This window comes from Heteronotia binoei, chromosome 11, assembly GCF_032191835.1.
Source record: "Heteronotia binoei isolate CCM8104 ecotype False Entrance Well chromosome 11, APGP_CSIRO_Hbin_v1, whole genome shotgun sequence".
Classification (NCBI taxonomy): domain Eukaryota; kingdom Metazoa; phylum Chordata; class Lepidosauria; order Squamata; family Gekkonidae; genus Heteronotia; species Heteronotia binoei.
The window spans coordinates 78,749,834-78,766,493 of record NC_083233.1 but is presented as its reverse complement, the minus strand read 5'-3'; the positions used below and the strand labels follow the sequence as shown (position 1 = coordinate 78,766,493).

General features: G+C 48.9%; 1 protein-coding gene across 1 annotated transcript in view; it reads right to left on the bottom strand.

Moving 5' to 3' along the window:
- Nucleotides 1–2,925: 2,925 nt before the first annotated feature.
- The window catches only part of CFAP251 (cilia and flagella associated protein 251), a 69,729-nt gene continuing 55,994 nt past the window's right edge, over nucleotides 2,926–16,660 (bottom strand). The window contains exons 16-20 of the mRNA XM_060249357.1: nucleotides 13,942–14,032; nucleotides 11,431–11,574; nucleotides 7,165–7,393; nucleotides 6,975–7,076; nucleotides 2,926–3,104 (exon numbers count right to left, since the gene is read on the bottom strand). Coding sequence (XP_060105340.1) covers nucleotides 2,950–3,104; nucleotides 6,975–7,076; nucleotides 7,165–7,393; nucleotides 11,431–11,574; nucleotides 13,942–14,032 — 721 coding nt within the window. The 3' untranslated portion in view covers nucleotides 2,926–2,949. The remainder of the gene's footprint in view (nucleotides 3,105–6,974; nucleotides 7,077–7,164; nucleotides 7,394–11,430; nucleotides 11,575–13,941; nucleotides 14,033–16,660) is intronic.

Genomic DNA, 16,660 nt, shown 5'->3' with positions numbered 1-16,660 from the left:
CAGGCCCTCCTGTCTTCCACCATCCTCCGAAGTCTGCTCCAATTCGTGTTTGTTGCATCAGTAACGCTGTCCAGCCATCTCCTCTTTTGCCGTCCCCTTCTTCTTTTGCCTTCTGTCTTCCCCAGCATCAGGGGCTTCTCCAGGGAGTGCTCCCTTCTCATTGGGTGGCCGAAGTATTTGAGCTTCAGCTTCAGCATCTGACCTTCCAGGGAACAGTCAGGGTTGATTTCCCTTAGGACCGACTGATGTGATCTTGCAGTCCCAGGGACTCTCAAGATTCTTCTCCAGCACCACAGCTCAAAAGCATCTATTCTGTGCTCAGCCTTCGTTATGGTCCAATTCTCACAGCCATACCTTACTACTGGGAATACCATAGCTTTGACTATACGGACTTTTGTCGGCAGGGTGATGTCTCTACTTTTTATTATACTGCCCAGGTTCGCCATAGCTGTCCTCCCAAGGAGCAAACGTCTTTTAATTTCATGGCTACAGTCGCCATCTGCAGTGATCTTGGACCCCAGAAATGTGAAGTCTGTCACTACTTCCATGTCTTCCCCGTCTATTTGCCAAGGAGTGATGGGGCCGGATGCCATTATCTTGTTTTTTTTAATGTTGAGTTTCAAGCCTACTTTTGTGCTCTCCTCTTTCACCCTCAACAAGAGGAGCTGCTGCCGGTGTGAACAGACAGTTCTGACCTTGATAGACCAAGAAGGCAACTTCAGGTATGTCTGTGTGTATATTTGACAACTGATGTTTTTCCCAGCATGGAAATGCAGTGACATAATAAGCTCCCCTGTAGGATTTCTAGATCTGCAGTTGTTAAAGGCACAGGGACCCAGCCATGGGGGAGGCAGGGGGGGCGGGAAGCTCAAGAGCAGTTCTTGGAAAGGTCTCTCAGCCCCACCTACCTCACAGGCTGTCTGTTGTGAGGAGGAGAAAGGAAAGGAGATTGTAAACCGCTCTGAGACTCCTTTGAGTAGTGAAGAGCGGGGTATAAATCCAAGCTTTTCTCTTCTTAGAGGCAGCACTGGTTGTAACCAGTGCTCCCTCTAAGCTGAGTTAGTGTGAGTTAGCTCACAGTTTTTTAGCTTCTGGCTCACACATTTTTGTCTTAGCTCAGGAAAAATGGCCCCAGAGCAAACTAATTTATGCAATAGCAGCCCTGTTTTTTCACCATTTACTGTATCATGTTTAGATGGTTATGCTTGGTTTCAAGTTTGTTACAGCTCAGTTTTAGATCTGTTTGTTTTCAGATGTCTGAAGTCCTAACCTGATTGCACTGTTTGTTGCATGTCCCATCTATTGACTGTACTTGACTTATACTATGCAATGCATCTTGAGTCTCAGCAAGAAAGGCAAGCCATAGACAACCAAAATAAATATAAGTTTCCAGGCTTGGGCTTTTCAGGAAGTGTCCTCTGCTTGTGGAACAAGAAAAGGGGTGTGTGTGAGGGGCGGGGGAGGTTAATCCATTCTCCTGACTTTCTGGGGTTATTCTAGAACAAAGTTTGAGTCTCATGGCACCTTTAAGACAAATGAGATTTTATTCTAGGTGCCCCAGAATAAAACTTCGTTGGTCTTAAAACTGCCACCTGGAGTTATTCCAGAGAGTTTGGGGCACAACCTGAGTGAGGGCAGAGGGGGAATATATACCAGTAAAGCATAACGCGTTTTTAGATTGGTTTTTAATGGACTTTTATCGCATTTTATATCAGTGATCATCCAGTCGCTTTATATTTTTTACAGTATTTTTGTCATCCATCTTGTGCTCTTACAAGCTCTGGAGAAAGGCAGATCTCTCGTGGTGTCTTCAAATACACTTCAGCAAGTCCCCCAACCTCAAATGCCCATTCCAGCCCTTTCCTTTAGGGCAGGGGTCCCCAACCCCGGGCTGTGAACCCGTACCCGTCCAAGGCCTGTTAGCAACCGGGCTGTCAGTTGTTTAATTATTTCATTATATATTACGATGTCGTAATAATAATAAGACAACGACATTGGGTTTATATCCTGCCCTCCACTCCGAATCTCAGAGCGGCTCACAATCTCCTTTATCTTCTTCCCCATAACAGACACCCTGTGAGGTAGGTGGGGCTGAGAGAGCTCTCCCAGAAGCTGCCCTTTCAAGGACAGCTCTGTGAGAGCTATTGCTGATCCAAGGCCATTCCGGCAGCTGCAAGTGAAGGAGTGGGGAATCAAACTTGGTTCTCCCAGATAAGAGTCTGTGTACTTAACCACCACACCAAATAAAGTGCACAATTGTATCATCCCGAAACCAACCCACCCTTGGGGAGGGACGGTGGCTCAGTGGTAGAGCATCTGCTTGGGAAGCAGAAGGTCCCAGGTTCAATCCCCGGCATCTCCAAAAAAGGGTCCAGGCAAATAGGTGTGAAAAACCTCCGCTTGAGACCCTGGAGAGCCGCTGCCAGTCTGAGAAGACAATACTGACTTTGATGGACTGAGGATCTGATTCAGTATAAGGCAGCTTCATATGTTCATATGTTCACCCCGCAGTCAGTGGAAAAATTGCCATCCACAAAACCAGTCCCTGGTGCCAAAAAAGTTGGGGACCACTGCTTTAGGGAACCATGTTCCTTCTCAGAACTGCAGTTTGTGGCGTTGCAGACCAGAAACATCCCCGCTGGTCTGAACAAGAACCGAAGCCCTTATCCAGAATCAAGTTGCCAAATAGGGTCAAATGTCTGAATGTATTCTGTATCCTGTGTCAACTGCCCTCAGACTTCACCAGCAAAGATACACAACGCAGCCTGAAACAGACCTTAGGGGTTCTTGGGTTGGACCAATCCAGGAATCCTTTCTTGAACTTCCATTAAGAGCTTATTACGGCTTGAACATCATCTTTAATAAGACAATATAATTTCTGAAGGTGCTTCAGAGGAAATAGGTCATTACAGAGAATACAAAACAAAGAATGAGATAAGTCAGGGGCCATCAAGACTTGGCTGTCAGGTCACTGCTCCTGTTTTCCGTTGTCTTTTCCATCGCTGTTATTGCTGGTTCAGGAACACCTAAGCCCAGAATTTCTTCCACAAAATGCGTTGCTGTGATTTCTTCTGGAATTTCTTCCTCAATAAACGCCTCTGCACCTGGAGCGGAAGGGAGGAGAAAAGCCCACAGAAATTTATTTTAAATTTTTGTACAGTTTGGAAACAGCGGGGTGTGGAATGGAATGTCTACACAGCTAAGTATACTTCCTTTAGAACAAACCTTTAAGACCAACAAAGTGTTATTCAAAATGTAAGCTTTGGTATGCATACCTACTTCATCAGACAATGAAATGGCGTACAGTGAGCAGCGCAGCTTTTTTTGTAGGGAAAAGCCCAGCAGGAACTCATTTGCATATTAGGCCACACCCCTTGATGCCAACCTAGCCGGAACTGTGTTCCTGTCCGTTTCTGCTCAGAAAAAGCCCGGGTGAGCAATGCTACATATAGCTGGTGGGCAATGGTTAAGAATGCAAAGTGGCATAAAGTTAGAATCCAATGGCAAAATAGTGATCTGGGTGGGTGTTCTTGACCCCTTCAGAAGAGGGGTTGGCTCGGGTGGCAGAGAGCCTGCTTTGCCTGCAAAAAGTCCCAGGTTCAGTTTCTGACATCTGCAGTTCAGTGATCTCACACAACAGGGAAAGATGTTTTCCTGACCCGGTGATACAATAGAGGGACCGGGCAGCTGATTTGGTATAAAGACCTGAATGTGTTCATTTTTGTTTCAATGTTTTCCAGGAGTGGCTCTGACCTGGATGATCCCAACTAGCCTGATCTCGTCAGATCTCAGAAGCTACACAGGGTATTTGGATGATATTTGGACAGGGCTTTTTTTTGTAGAAAAAGCCCAGCAGGAACTCATTTGCATATTAGGCCACACACCCTGATGCCAAGCCAGCCGGCACTGCGTTCCTGCTCAAAAAAAAGCCTATGTGATACCATGCTTGGGCAAAAAGCCAGTTGTGAGGTAGGAATACAATGAAGCAGTCAATTGGCATTTGGCTTGCCAATTTCCAGGTGGGGCAGAGGAGAAAGGTAAATATTTGTTGTTGTTGTTCAGCCGCACAGTCGAGTCTGACTCTTTGCGACCCCATGGACCGAGTTACTTCAGGCCCTCCTGTCTTCCACCATCCTCCAAAGTCTGCTCAAATTTGTATTAGTTGCATCAGTAATACTGTCCAGCCATCTCATCTTTTGCCGTCCCCTTCTTCTTTTGCCTTTTGTCTTTCCCAGCATCAGGGTCTTCTCCAGTGAGTGCTCCCTTCTGATTTGATGGCCAAAGTACTGGAGCTTCATCTTCAGCATCTGACCTTCCAGGGAACAGCCTGGGTTGATTTCCCTTAGGACTGACTGATTGGATCTTCTTGCAGTCCAAGGGACTCTCAAGATTCTTCTCCAGCACCACAGCTTGAAAGCATCTATTCTTCTGCGCTCGGCCTTCCTTATGGTCCAGCTCTCACAGCCATACATTACCACTGGGAATACCATCGCTTTGACTATACGGACTTGAGAAAGAAAGGTAAATATACCTCCACAAAAAACCAGCCTCAGTAATAATACAAAACTTATCAGTGCGTTATAAATATAGAACAGAACTCAAAAACATTCAGTGAAATTAAACACACTGACAGAAAAAGAACGCTGACCAGACCCACACTACAAAGTCTCACAAATGGCAAATTAATGCTGAGTTCTCCAAAAGGAAAGGTCCAGGCTGTGGCAAAGGTCGATTCTTAAAGGGAGTCCGAAGCTCCAGTCTTCCTTTCACAATTGTGAGGTGAAGTAATCCAGTGCAGCAAGGCACGTATGAAACGCAACAGGGTTGTACATGATGCCCTGTTTCACTCAAAGCTTCTACAAGCTTTACGATGCCATTACATTTTTCAGAGAGAGCAAAGCAACGGAGCCCCCTGAACCCCACAACAGGTCCCTGTCCTAGGGAACTTACAGTTTAAAACCCAACAAAGCAGGAGAGCAGCTAAGAGAGAAGGAGAGGATGAGAAGATGACAGTTAGGATAATTATTATTATTATTATCGTCTGTCATTGTGTGTGGTATAGCCAGGAGATTTGAAGAGTATCTGGCTGTCTGAAGTACTGCCTCCTTTTAGTGTTATGCACCACTAAGTTAAGGGGCTGAGAGAGCTGTGGCTGACCCAAGGTCACCCAGCTGGCTTCATGTGGAGGAGTGCAGAACTGAATCTGATTCTCCTGATTAGAGTCTGCCGCTCTTAACCATTACACCACACTGGCTGGCTGACGATGCGGAAAAAGAGAGGAAGAATCTATGTGCATTCCAGTTGCACTTTCCAAGCTTAGGCCTAGTTTCTGTATGGGGACTATGGTGCGTACCACAATAAAGGAGAGATTTGAGGTGGGATTTGAAGGAAAGAAGAGGGGGGGGGGAATCACTTCAAGTTCCTTTATGATCTGGTCTTGCATGCTAAGTCTGCGAAGAACAAACTGGAGTCTGGGACCAGGTGGGGCTTCCGCCCAGCAAGGCTTCTGATTGGTTGCTGGATATTTGATTGGCAGATTTCTAAAAGCATTCCTTTGACAGCAACTGCCCCCAGAGCACAAGGAACTTCACAGCGTGACTGAAGGTAAAGCAGGGCAACAACCTTGAAGCTGGCTCCGCCTCCTGCAGCAGCCATTTTATGGCCGCCATTGTGTGTGCCAGAATTCCGAAGGTGCCTACAGGCTCCAAAAACGTGGGGGACCCCTGGAGTGAACCTACAAGCTGGTTCCCTCTTTTTCCCCTGGAGACCAAGGAAGAAGAAGGCGACGATGATGACAACAGATTTATACCCTGCTCTTGTCTCTGAATCAGAGTGGCTCACAATCTCCTTTATCTCCTTCCCCCACACAACAGACACCCTGTGAGGTGGGTGGGGCTGAGAGGGCTGTCACAGCAGCTGCCCTTTTAAGGACAACTCTTGTGAGAGCTATGGCTGACCCAAGGCCATTCCAGCAGTTTTAAGTGGAGGAGTGGGGAATCAAACCCAGTTCTCCCCGATAAGAGTCCACAAAATTAACCACTACACCAAACTGGCTCTCTAAGAGGAAAGGCTGAGGGACATGGGAATGTTCAGTCTGGAGAAGAGGAGGTGGAGGGGGGCAAGGATGGCTCTCTTGAAGTCCTTGAAGGGCTGTCACTTAGAGGAGGACGGCAGGGAGCTGTTCCTATTGGCAGCAGAGGAAAGGACTCACAATACTGGTTTTAAATTAAGGACGGAAAGGTACTGGCTGGATATTAGGAACAACTTTTTTTACAGCAAGAGTTGTCCAACAGCGGACCCAGCTCCCTAGGAAGGTGGTGAGCTCCCCTTCACTGGTAGTCTTTAAGCAGAGACCAGATGAACACTTGAAGAAGATGAAAATATTGGATTTATATCCCACCCTCCACTCTGAATCTCAGAGTCTTAGAGCGGCTCACAATCTCCTTTATCTTCCTCCCCCACAACAGACACCCTCTGAGCAATGTTCCCTCTAAGCTGCAGAGTCTTGTGAGCAAAAACTCTACTTTGTGAGCTACTGGCATTAAAGTTATGAGCTACTGCATAAATTATTGTGCTCTAGGGCCATTTTTACTGAGCTAGGACAAAAATGTGTGAGCTGGAGGCTAAAAATCTGTGAGCTAGATCACACTAACTCGGCTTAGAGGGAACACTGCCTGTGAGGTGGGTGGGGCTGAGAGAGCTCTCACAGCAGCTGCCCTTTCAAGGACATCCTCTGCCAGAGCTCTGGCTGACCCAAGGCCATTCCAGCAGGTGCAAGGGGAGGAGTGGGGAATCAAACCCGGTTCTCCCAGATAAGAGTCCGCACACTTCACCACCACACCAAACTGGCACCACTTGTCAGGGGTGCTCTAGGCTGCTCCTGGGCTGAGCAGGGGGTTGGACCGGATGGCCTATATGGCCCCTTCCGACTCCGTGATTCTACAATTCTTCTTTGCAAAATGCTACCAAAGTACCTGAGGCATCATAGGGCCCCCCCTCCGCGCTCCCTCCCTCGGGGTTCATGCCCAGCAGCGTGGTGAGGCACTCGGCCAGCTCTTCTTCGGTGAAATGCTCCCCTGTGTGGAGGAAGAGGGAGAGAGGCTGAGGCTGCTCGCTCATCCCGCACCCCCCTCCCCAACCGTTCTCAGGGCTCGCCTGGCCCACCTTTGTGCTGGAGCAAGAGCAGCAGGTCGTCCCGGTTCAGGCTTGCCTCTTCCTGCTCGTTCTGGTAGCCCAGCAGGCGGAAGGCGGCCTCAATTTCTTTGAGGGACAGCCCGAAGGCCGGCCGGTGGTTGATGTAGAGCTTGATGAAGTCCCCCAAGTTGATCTCGGTCACTTGCTTCCCCGTCTCGAGGTATTCGCCGAACTTGACTTCGTTGAGCATGTTTTCAATCTGAAGAAATAAAGTCGCGCTGTCATAAGCACAGCGAATGAAGCCAAAAGGACGTCAAGCACTATTAGGCTGACGTAACCTGTGTGGCTGTCATCTTGCACTGGTTTAGCGTATTTAGGCTCCAGATGCAAACCCACCCAGTCCTATCTGGTTTCTTTCCTCCTGCTCAAGATCTCCACTTCCCCCGACTTGGGTGGCAAAGAAAGGAGACGGAGAGGTGGCAGATCTCCCTCCTCAGTCCTCTTCTCACCTCTCCGGCTGTTTCCTTCAAGTGCAGCCATGCCAGCCCGGCTCCCCTTGGGTTGCACATCTTTGCTCAGTGGAGGAAACTAGGCCATGAATCTGCCCTACTACACAAGACTGAGCAGGGAACTGGGCTATATGTTCAGTCAACCTTGAAGAGCAGCTGGTGTTCTTCACGCCAACCAGCACCTCATCTCTAGCCTCTCTTTTTCTCCACTCATTCTCTCTCACACACACATACACCCCTTAGTAGAAGGAAGGGGTAGATTTAGCTGTGTTCTTGCAGTAAATCTCCATGACTCCAAAGTGCAAGGGCAACTGCTGCTCCTTTCTAGGCCCTGAACTCTCTTCCTGCTCCTGAAAAGAGCAGAGGAAGAAGAGAGTGTGGAGCCTTGCGAACAAGGAACTGGGAGGAGGAGGAAGAAGATTGATGATGATGATGATGATGATATTGGATTTATATCCTGCCCTTCACTCTGAATCTCAGAGTCTCAGAGCGGACACAATCTCCTTTACCTTCTCCTCCCCCCACAACAGACACCCTGTGAGGTGGGTGGGGCTGAGAGAGCTCTTACAGCAGCTGCCCTTTCAAGGACAACTCTTGCAAGAGCTCTGGCTGACCCAAGGCCCTTCCAGCAGCTGCAAGTGGAGGAGTGGGGAATCAAACCCGGTTCTCCCAGATAAGAGAGCTCTGGCTGACCCAAGGCCATTCCAGCAGGTGCAAGTGGAGGAGTGGGGAATCAAACCCGGTTCTCCCAGATAAGAGAGCTCTGGCTGACCCAAGGCCCTTCCAGCAGTTGCAAGTGGAGGAGTGGGGAATCAAACCCGGTTCTCCCAGATAAGAGAGCTCTGGCTGACCCAAGGTCATTCCAGCAGCTGCAAGTGGAGGAGTGGGGAATCAAACCCGGTTCTCCCAGATAAGAGAGCTCTGGCTGACCCAAGGCCCTTCCAGCAGTTGCAAGTGGAGGAGTGGGGAATCAAACCCGGTTCTCCCAGATAAGAGAGCTCTGGCTGACCCAAGACCATTCCAGCAGCTGCAAGTGGAGGAGTGGGGAATCAAACCTGGTTCTCCTAGGTAAGAGAGCCATGATTGACCCAAGACCATTCCAGCAGCTGCAGGTGGAGGAGTGGGGAATGAAACCCAGTTCTCCCTGATAAGAGAGCTCTGGCTGACCCAAGGCCATACCAGCAGCTGCAAGTGGAGGAGTGGGGAATCAACCCCAGTTCTCCCAGATAAGAGTCCGCACCCTTAACCACTACACCAGCTTCAGCCTCCTCCTTTCCAGTGTGCACCTGCCTTTCCCTCTCGCTGCTTCTGTCATCCCTGTCTGCCCTTGAGTGTTCAATGCCGGCCATGCAAGGCTGTCCCGGGTAGGAATGCCAGCCTCCAGGAGGGACCCAGGGTCCCCTGGAATTACAGCTCATTTTCAGACTACAGATATCAGTTCATATAGCAAAAATGGATGCTTTGGAGGGTGGACTCTATGGCATTGTGCCCCACTGAGGTCCCTGTCCTCTCCAGGATCCTCCCCCAAATTCCCAGGAATTTCCCAGCCTTGCTCTGGCATCCCCACCCTCCCATCCACCCACCCCCGCTGGTGGCCAGGAGGGCTTGGCAACACTAGTCCCCGCTTAGCAGAATTCAGGGACTCTCTTGATGCTCTTGACTATAAACTATTGTCTATATAGAATGATTCAAGGGTTGGAACACTTTCCCTGGGAAGAAAGGTTAAGGTGCTTGGGGCTCTTTAGCCTGGAGAAACGTCGACTGAGGGGTGACAGGATAGAGGTTGACAAGATTATGCGTGGGATAGAGAAGGTAGAGAAAAGGACTTTTCTCCCTTTCCCACAATACAAGAAAGAATTCGTGGGCACTCAATGAATTTGCTGAGCCGTTGAGTTAGAACGGATAAAAGGAAGCACTTCTTCACCCAAAGGGTGATTAACAGGGGGTGGTGGCAGCTATATGCATAGAAGATATCTTCAACAGGGGTTCGGATCAACATCTGGAGCAGAGGTCCATCAGTGGCTATTAGCCACAGTATTGATAGAACTCTGTGTCTGATGCTCTGTATTCTTGGTGTTTGGGGGGCACAGTGGGAAGACTTTTAGTGTCCTCGCCCCACTGATAGACCTCCTGATGGCACCTGGGTTTTTTTTGACACTGTGTAACACAGAGTGTTGGACTGGAGGGGCCACTGGCCTGATCCAACAGGGCTTCTCTTATGTTCTTATGTGACGCAGAGTGTTGGACTGGAGGGGCCACTGGCCTGATCCAACAGGGCTTCTCTTATGTTCTTATGTGACGCAGAGTGTTGGACTGGAGGGGCCACTGGCCTGATCCAACAGGGCTTCTCTTATGTTCTTATGTGACGCAGAGTGTTGGACTGGAGGGGCCACTGGCCTGATCCAACAGGGCTTCTCTTATGTTCTTATGTGACGCAGAGTGTTGGACTGGAGGGGCCACTGGCCTGATCCAACAAGGCTTCTCTTATGTTCTTGGCCCAGTTTTTCTGCCTTTTTTGCTTCAGCTCCTTTCCAAATTATGAACCAAAACCAGCAAATTGTGCATTTCCAAATGCTGGCACAAGGAGAGAAGTTTGCTTGTATTTATATTCTTAACTGAAACCAGGATTTCCTCACCTACTATCAGTTTAGCAAAAGAACTAGAAAAATTGTGCCATTAGCAGTTACTGCTGTCGTGAACAGGCACTGTTCTAGTGTAAACGGAAACATCACGCTCTGCACCTTTTGCATTTCATAGCTTGCATTCGGCCATCGCAAACATAAGAACATAAGAGAAGCCATGTTGGATCAGGCCAGTGGCCCATCCAGTCCAACACTCTGTGTCACATAAGAACATAAGAGAAGCCCTGTTGGATCAGGCCAGTGGCCCATCCAGTCCAATACTCTGTGTCACATACGAACGTAAGAGAAGCCATGTTGGATCAGGCCAGTGGCCCATCCAGTCCAACACTCTGTGTCACATAAGAACATAAGAGAAGCCATGTTGGATCAGGCCAGTGGCCCATCCAGTCCAACACTCTGTGTCACATAAGAACAGAAGAGAAGCCATGTTGGATCAGGCCAATGGCCCATCCAGTCCAACACTCTGTGTCACACAGTGGCCAAAAAAAATTTATATATATATACACACACACACTGTGGCTAATAGCCACTGATGGTCCTCTGCTCCATATTTTTATCTAAACCCCTCTTGAAGGTGGCCATGCTTGGGGCAGCCACCACCTCCTGTGGCAGTGAATTCCACATGTTAATCACCCTTTGGTTGTTAATCACACATTTTGACTTCTTCATGATGAGAAAGGCTTGTTCCCTGGCCGAGAAGCTTTACTTCACAGGTAAGGAAAACTGTAATTTGTTAAAGTGGCAATTAGTTTTGACCCTGGAGTTCTTTGTGAACTGGCATGGAGAGGGAGAGAGAGAGAAGGGGAAGGGAGTGTGAAAGCATAAAAACAAACCAGATTTGTTTGACGAATACACCAGTTGCTGTCTGACCACAGCTTTCCCTCATTTTCCCCTCAATCTAACACATTTTATGTGTGTGGGTATGGGCAGGGCAGCTGAGGATACATTTTATGCATCTAAGCAAATGGACTCTGCAAAGGCTCATACTACAATAAACCTGTTAGGTTTTTTTTTTTTTACGGGACTCCTTTCTTTTTCCAGACTTCCATCAGTGTGGCTACTCCGCATCCGTCTCAGTGTAAGCAAGATCAAAAGGCGTGAGCTCTGGATGGATTCGTGCCACTGGTGCTTTTCTAAACTCTGACCTGTTCCTCCGACGGGTAGAATCCCATCGCTCGCATGACAAAAGGAATCTGCTCCAAGGGGATGTGTGTCGACACCTCTCGTGGCTCCATGGTGTCGATGCCTTGATGACGCAGCTGTGCATAGTAAAAATAGTCCTCCAATTCCTGGAAGGGAATAGAATACAAAACAGACGTTCCAGGTGTAGAATGCAAACCTTTTGATGTGGCAAATTGGATTAGTAGATATATTGAACCAGGGGTCCCCAACCTTTTTGAGCCTGCAAGCGCATTTGGAATTCTAATATGGCATGGTGGGCGCAGCAACGAGATGGCTGCCACAAAATGGCTGCCACAGGCAGGGCTGGATTAACAGGTCACATAGGCACTGGGGGGAAAGCGTAGATGACTGGGGAAGGCAATGGCAAACCACCCCGTACAAAGTCTGCCGTGAAAACGTTGTGAACGACTGGTGCTTGCACAGCAGACTACCTTTACCTTTACTTCTTAGGCACTGGCCTAGGGGCCCCAGGCTGGCTCTCCCCCCCCCCCCCAATTTTCTCCCTGCTTGCAGCCCTCCCAGCCAGTAATGAGCCACTCTTTGCCCAACTTGCCTGGTGGAGAAGCTGCTGCTGGTGTCGTCACCAAGCTGCCTCTTCCCCGCAGCTTTGTCAAAGGTGCCTGCAGGCTGCAGAGGGGGCTGTGGGCGGCGTGGTGGGGTGCTCTGAGATAATTTGCAAGGGGCCCCCCTGAGATTGTGACTGCCTAGGGGCCTCCACGGGGTTTAATCCGGCCCTGGCCGCAAGAGGCAGAGCCAGCCACAAAATGATTGCCCCGGCGTAGCTTCAGCCACACAGTGCAGATCCTTGAGATGTGGTGGCAGCTGCTGCCCAAAGCAACGTTTAAAAAAAAAAAAATTTACATGGCCAATCAACTCTTCAATAGTCAATCAGAACCCTGCTTGGAAAAAAGTCCTACCCGGCCCCACTCACTTTCTAAAAACCAGGGCTTTTTGGGTAGAAAAAGCCCGGCAGGAACTCATTTGCATATTTGCCACGGCAGGAACTCATTTGCATATTAGGCCACACACCCCTGACATCACCATTGTTTGGCCACACCCCCTGACACCAAGCCAGCCGGAACTGCATTCCTGCTAAAAAAAAAAAAAAAGCCTTGCTAGAAACTCTTGGTGGGTGCCAGAAAAGGTGTTGGCAGATGCCAGGGCACTCACAGGCATCATGTCAGGGACCCCTGCATTGGACAGTTGATAGGCATTTCTTTAGCACTTTGCATTTTATCTCTTTGCCTTTCTCAGTGAGACTCAAGTCAGATTTTGCTTTCACTTCAGAAGCGACATGCAACCCTACTGACATCCAGTTTGCACCGTCGTTTTTAAATCCTGGATGCAAAAATCGCCTGAGTGTAAATAGTAAAATGTACATGCAACACAATCCATTGTGCAGATTTAGTTGGCTGGGATGCATATCCAGCTCCAGGATTCTGGGGAGCATAAAGGACCCAGCGGGACCTTGACTCAGGCCCGTAGCTAACCAGGGGCCCACGGGGCCTGGCCCCCTTACAGGTTTGGGGGGGCCCTCACCTCCTTCCCATGGCCACCCCCTCCTGTCTTATTTAAACCACACCACTGCCCCTCCCATGCCATTTAAAGGGCTCACCAATCAGCGGATCAGCAGACTCTTTAAATCACACATGAGGGATCATGGCCTCCAGCCTCTCCAGTTTTCTGCACTCACCCCCATGGGCCCTTCCGCAGTGGCCCCCAGCTATGGGGCTGCCTTGACTCCAGACAAAGTGAGAGGTGGTTGCTGACTCTTCTCTTCTCTTTCTGTCTTTGTCTTAATACTTTGTGCAATGAGAGGAGGGCAGCACAGTCAGGACAAGACTTGAGAAGGGCAGCACCTCACCACTCTCCATCTCGAGCCTCAAAGGAAAGGGAGGGTATAAATACTGTTGTTAAAAAAATAAGTAATAACTGTACCCTGGCACTAAGCCTCTGAATCCCAGAACCAGGAGGCAACATTGGGGAAGGCCTTGGCCTCTATGCCGTTCTTGGCCATCCGGAAGAACTGGCTGGCCACTGTGTGAGACTGGCCGCTGCTGGACTAGATGGGCCCTCACCGTCTGATCCAGCAGAGCTCTTCTGATGCTTTTATGAAGGCCTCAGCCTCTGTGCCCTGTTGCAGGCCCTCCAGAAGAACTAGTGGCTCACTGTGTGAGACAGGATGCTGGACTAGATGGACCATTATTGGTCTGATCCAGCAGGGCTCTTCTTACGTTCTTATATTCTGACATCCCAACAAATGCAGCTTTTGTTGTTCAGTCGCACAGTCGAGTCCGACTCTTTGCGACCCCCTGGACAAACACAGTACAGGCTTATAAAGTACTACTTGGCTTTGATGAGTAAAGTTCTCCTCAGGGCAAGCTGGGCAAGCGAGCTTTTGTGAAGTGGAAAATCTGTTCAGTATCTTCTTGTGGGTTGATCTGATAGGCTGACATGGTGCAGCTTGAACTTACCCTGAAGAATTCGCCCTCTCTGCCACCGTTCAGGAGGTTGTAGAATGGGATCAAGTCCTTCCCTCCCAGGGAAACTGCCGCTTCCAAAACGCTAGAAGAAGGAGCAACACAAAACAACACTCTTGCAAGGTGGTCTCTCTCTGCCTTGCTGCAGCATTGAAGTTCATTTCCTTGCCTTTGAAAGTTTGAGCTGCTGTGCAAAGACTGAGAGGCAGAATTCTAAACATCACAAAGGAGATAAAAGCGAAGGAGGAGATGATGCAGTGGAACACACAGCCTGCGTTCTCAGCACCGTGAGCAGTCTTAAAAAAACCCAACACGGAGGTAATGAGGCCCATCAATACTCCCAGATCAGCTAAATTTAAAATTAAGTGAATTAATTCCTTTAGCCTCCAAACCTGCCCCCTACGTGAAGCTGAAAGAGAAGCTTGCTTTGTCTGGCTTTGCTTCAGAGGGAAGCCATGTTGGTCTGGAGTACAGCTTTCGAGAGTCAAAAGCTCCTTTCATCAAATACCTGACAAAAGAAGCTTTGGCTCTCAAAAGTCCATATCCCCAAATCTTGCTAGCCCCGTAAGTGCAACGGGACACGGATGTTTCAGTTCCAGTGAGGCATCAAAGACACACAATGAGTAATAAGGTCATAAGGAGTAATTGGAGGTGAAGATTGGAAAGTCTGAAGAGTGATTCACACCCCTGATGAGCAGGGCTCAGATTGAGCAGGAGCACACCGAAGCACCGCTCCTGAACCTCCAGCAGCTCCTCCACCTCCTCCTCCAGCCGGGGTCTGCATGAAGTGGGGAGAGACCTGCCCACAGATCCCAGGCCAGCTTCTCTTGCAGGGAGGGTCCTTCCTTCCTTCCTTCCTTCCTTCCTTCCTTCCTTCCTTCCTTCCTTCCTTCCTTCCTTCCTTCCTTCCTTCCTTCCTTCCTTCCTTCCTTCCTTCCCTTCCTTCCTTCCTCTTTATCCTCCCTCTTTATTTGTTTTCTTTGTTTATTTCTCTGTTTCTCCTGTGCCTTCCACTTCCTTTCTATTCCTTCCTTCTTTCTTTCTTTCTTCTTTCTTTCTTTCTTTCTTTCTTTCTTTCTTTCTTTCTTTCTTTCTTTCTTTCTTTCTTTCTTTCTTCTTTCTTTCTTTCTCTGATTATCTCATTATCATAACTTAAGAACATAAGAGAAGCCATGTTGGATTAGGCCAATGGTCTTTCTGTCTCTTCTCTCGTTAGCATAACTCATTTGCATATGCCACACCTCCTGATATCAGGGGGTATGGTATATTCAAATGTATGATGCTACTGAGCTCCTGCACCTTTTTCCCCTGCAAAATGACCACTGCTGAGGGACATTTGTGTAACTGGAGAGCTGGCATTCTCATCATGGGCAAAAGGGGATTGATAAAAGATACCAGCAGTGTTACAAAAGCTTGATTTCAAGAGCTGTCAGTGGACACACAGAGCTCTGGATTCTCTTCAGTTTGGTGTAGCCAGTTTGGTGCGGTGGTTAAGTGTAAAGACTCTTATCTGGGAGAACCGGGTTTGATTCCCTCCTCCTCCACTTGCAGCTGCTGGAATGGCCTTGGGTCAACCATAGCTCTTGCAAGAGTTGTCCTTGAAAGGTCAGCTGCCGTAAGAGCTCTCTCAGCCCCCACCTACCTCACAGGGTGTCTGTTGTGGGGGGGGGGGGGGAGAAGATATAGGAGATGGTAAGACACTCTGAGTCTCTGATTCAGAGAGAAGGGCAGGGAATAAATCCAAAATCATCATCACCTTCTTCTTTATGGGCACCAAGGGTGCAGAATATCGGTTCTGCCTGCTTCAGTATCCTGCCAAATCGCAGACGAAAGAGCCCCCTTCTTGGGGCTACCAAAGCCACATGTCCAGAAATCATTTTCCTTAGGAAAAGCATTTCTTTTTTTTCTATCTCACCCTTCCTCCAAGGAGTCTGGGTAATCTACATGGTTCATCCTTCGTCCACTTTGTCCTTAAAACAACCCTGTGAAGTAGGTTAGGCAGAGAGAGAGAGAGAGAGAATTGCCCAAGGCCATCCAGTGAGCTTCCAGTGAGCTTCAAGGCAGAAGGCGGCCTTTGAGTCCTTTACACGGCACTGGCTTTCCAGCGCACATCAAGGGAAAGCAGGCATCAAAGGTCTCATGTGTTTCAGAAGGGAATTAGCTCTGAAATCTGAAAGGCAAGCACATGCAACAGGGTTTAAAACGCTTTCAGGCCTCTTTAGCTGTCAGGGGCCAGGTATCAAGGGCTCGTGGGAGGATCGGGTTGCCAGGTCTGTGTTGGAAAATACCTGGAGACTTTGGGGGTGGATCCAGGAGAGGGTGGTGTTTGGGGAGGCAAGGGGCCTCCGCATGGTAAATGCCAGAGTTCACCCTTCAAACCCTTTTTCTCCGGGGAACTCATCTCTGCCAGCCGGAGATCAGTTGCAAAAGCGGGAGATCTCCAGGCCCCACCTGGAGGCTGGCAACCCCAACTGGAGCTAAGGAATCCTGAGCATTCCTTGTTTGGGGGAATATGTTCTAGCTCAGGGGGTGTCCAAACTTGCTTAACGTAAGAGCCACACAGAATAAATGTCAGATGTTTGAGAGCTGAAAGACATGAACATAAGATGTTTGAGAGCCACAAGACATGAGCATCAGATGTTTGAGAAAGGAAGGAAAGGAGGGAGGGAAATAGGTGGGGCAGAGGGAGATGGAGAGAAAGCAACTTTAACTT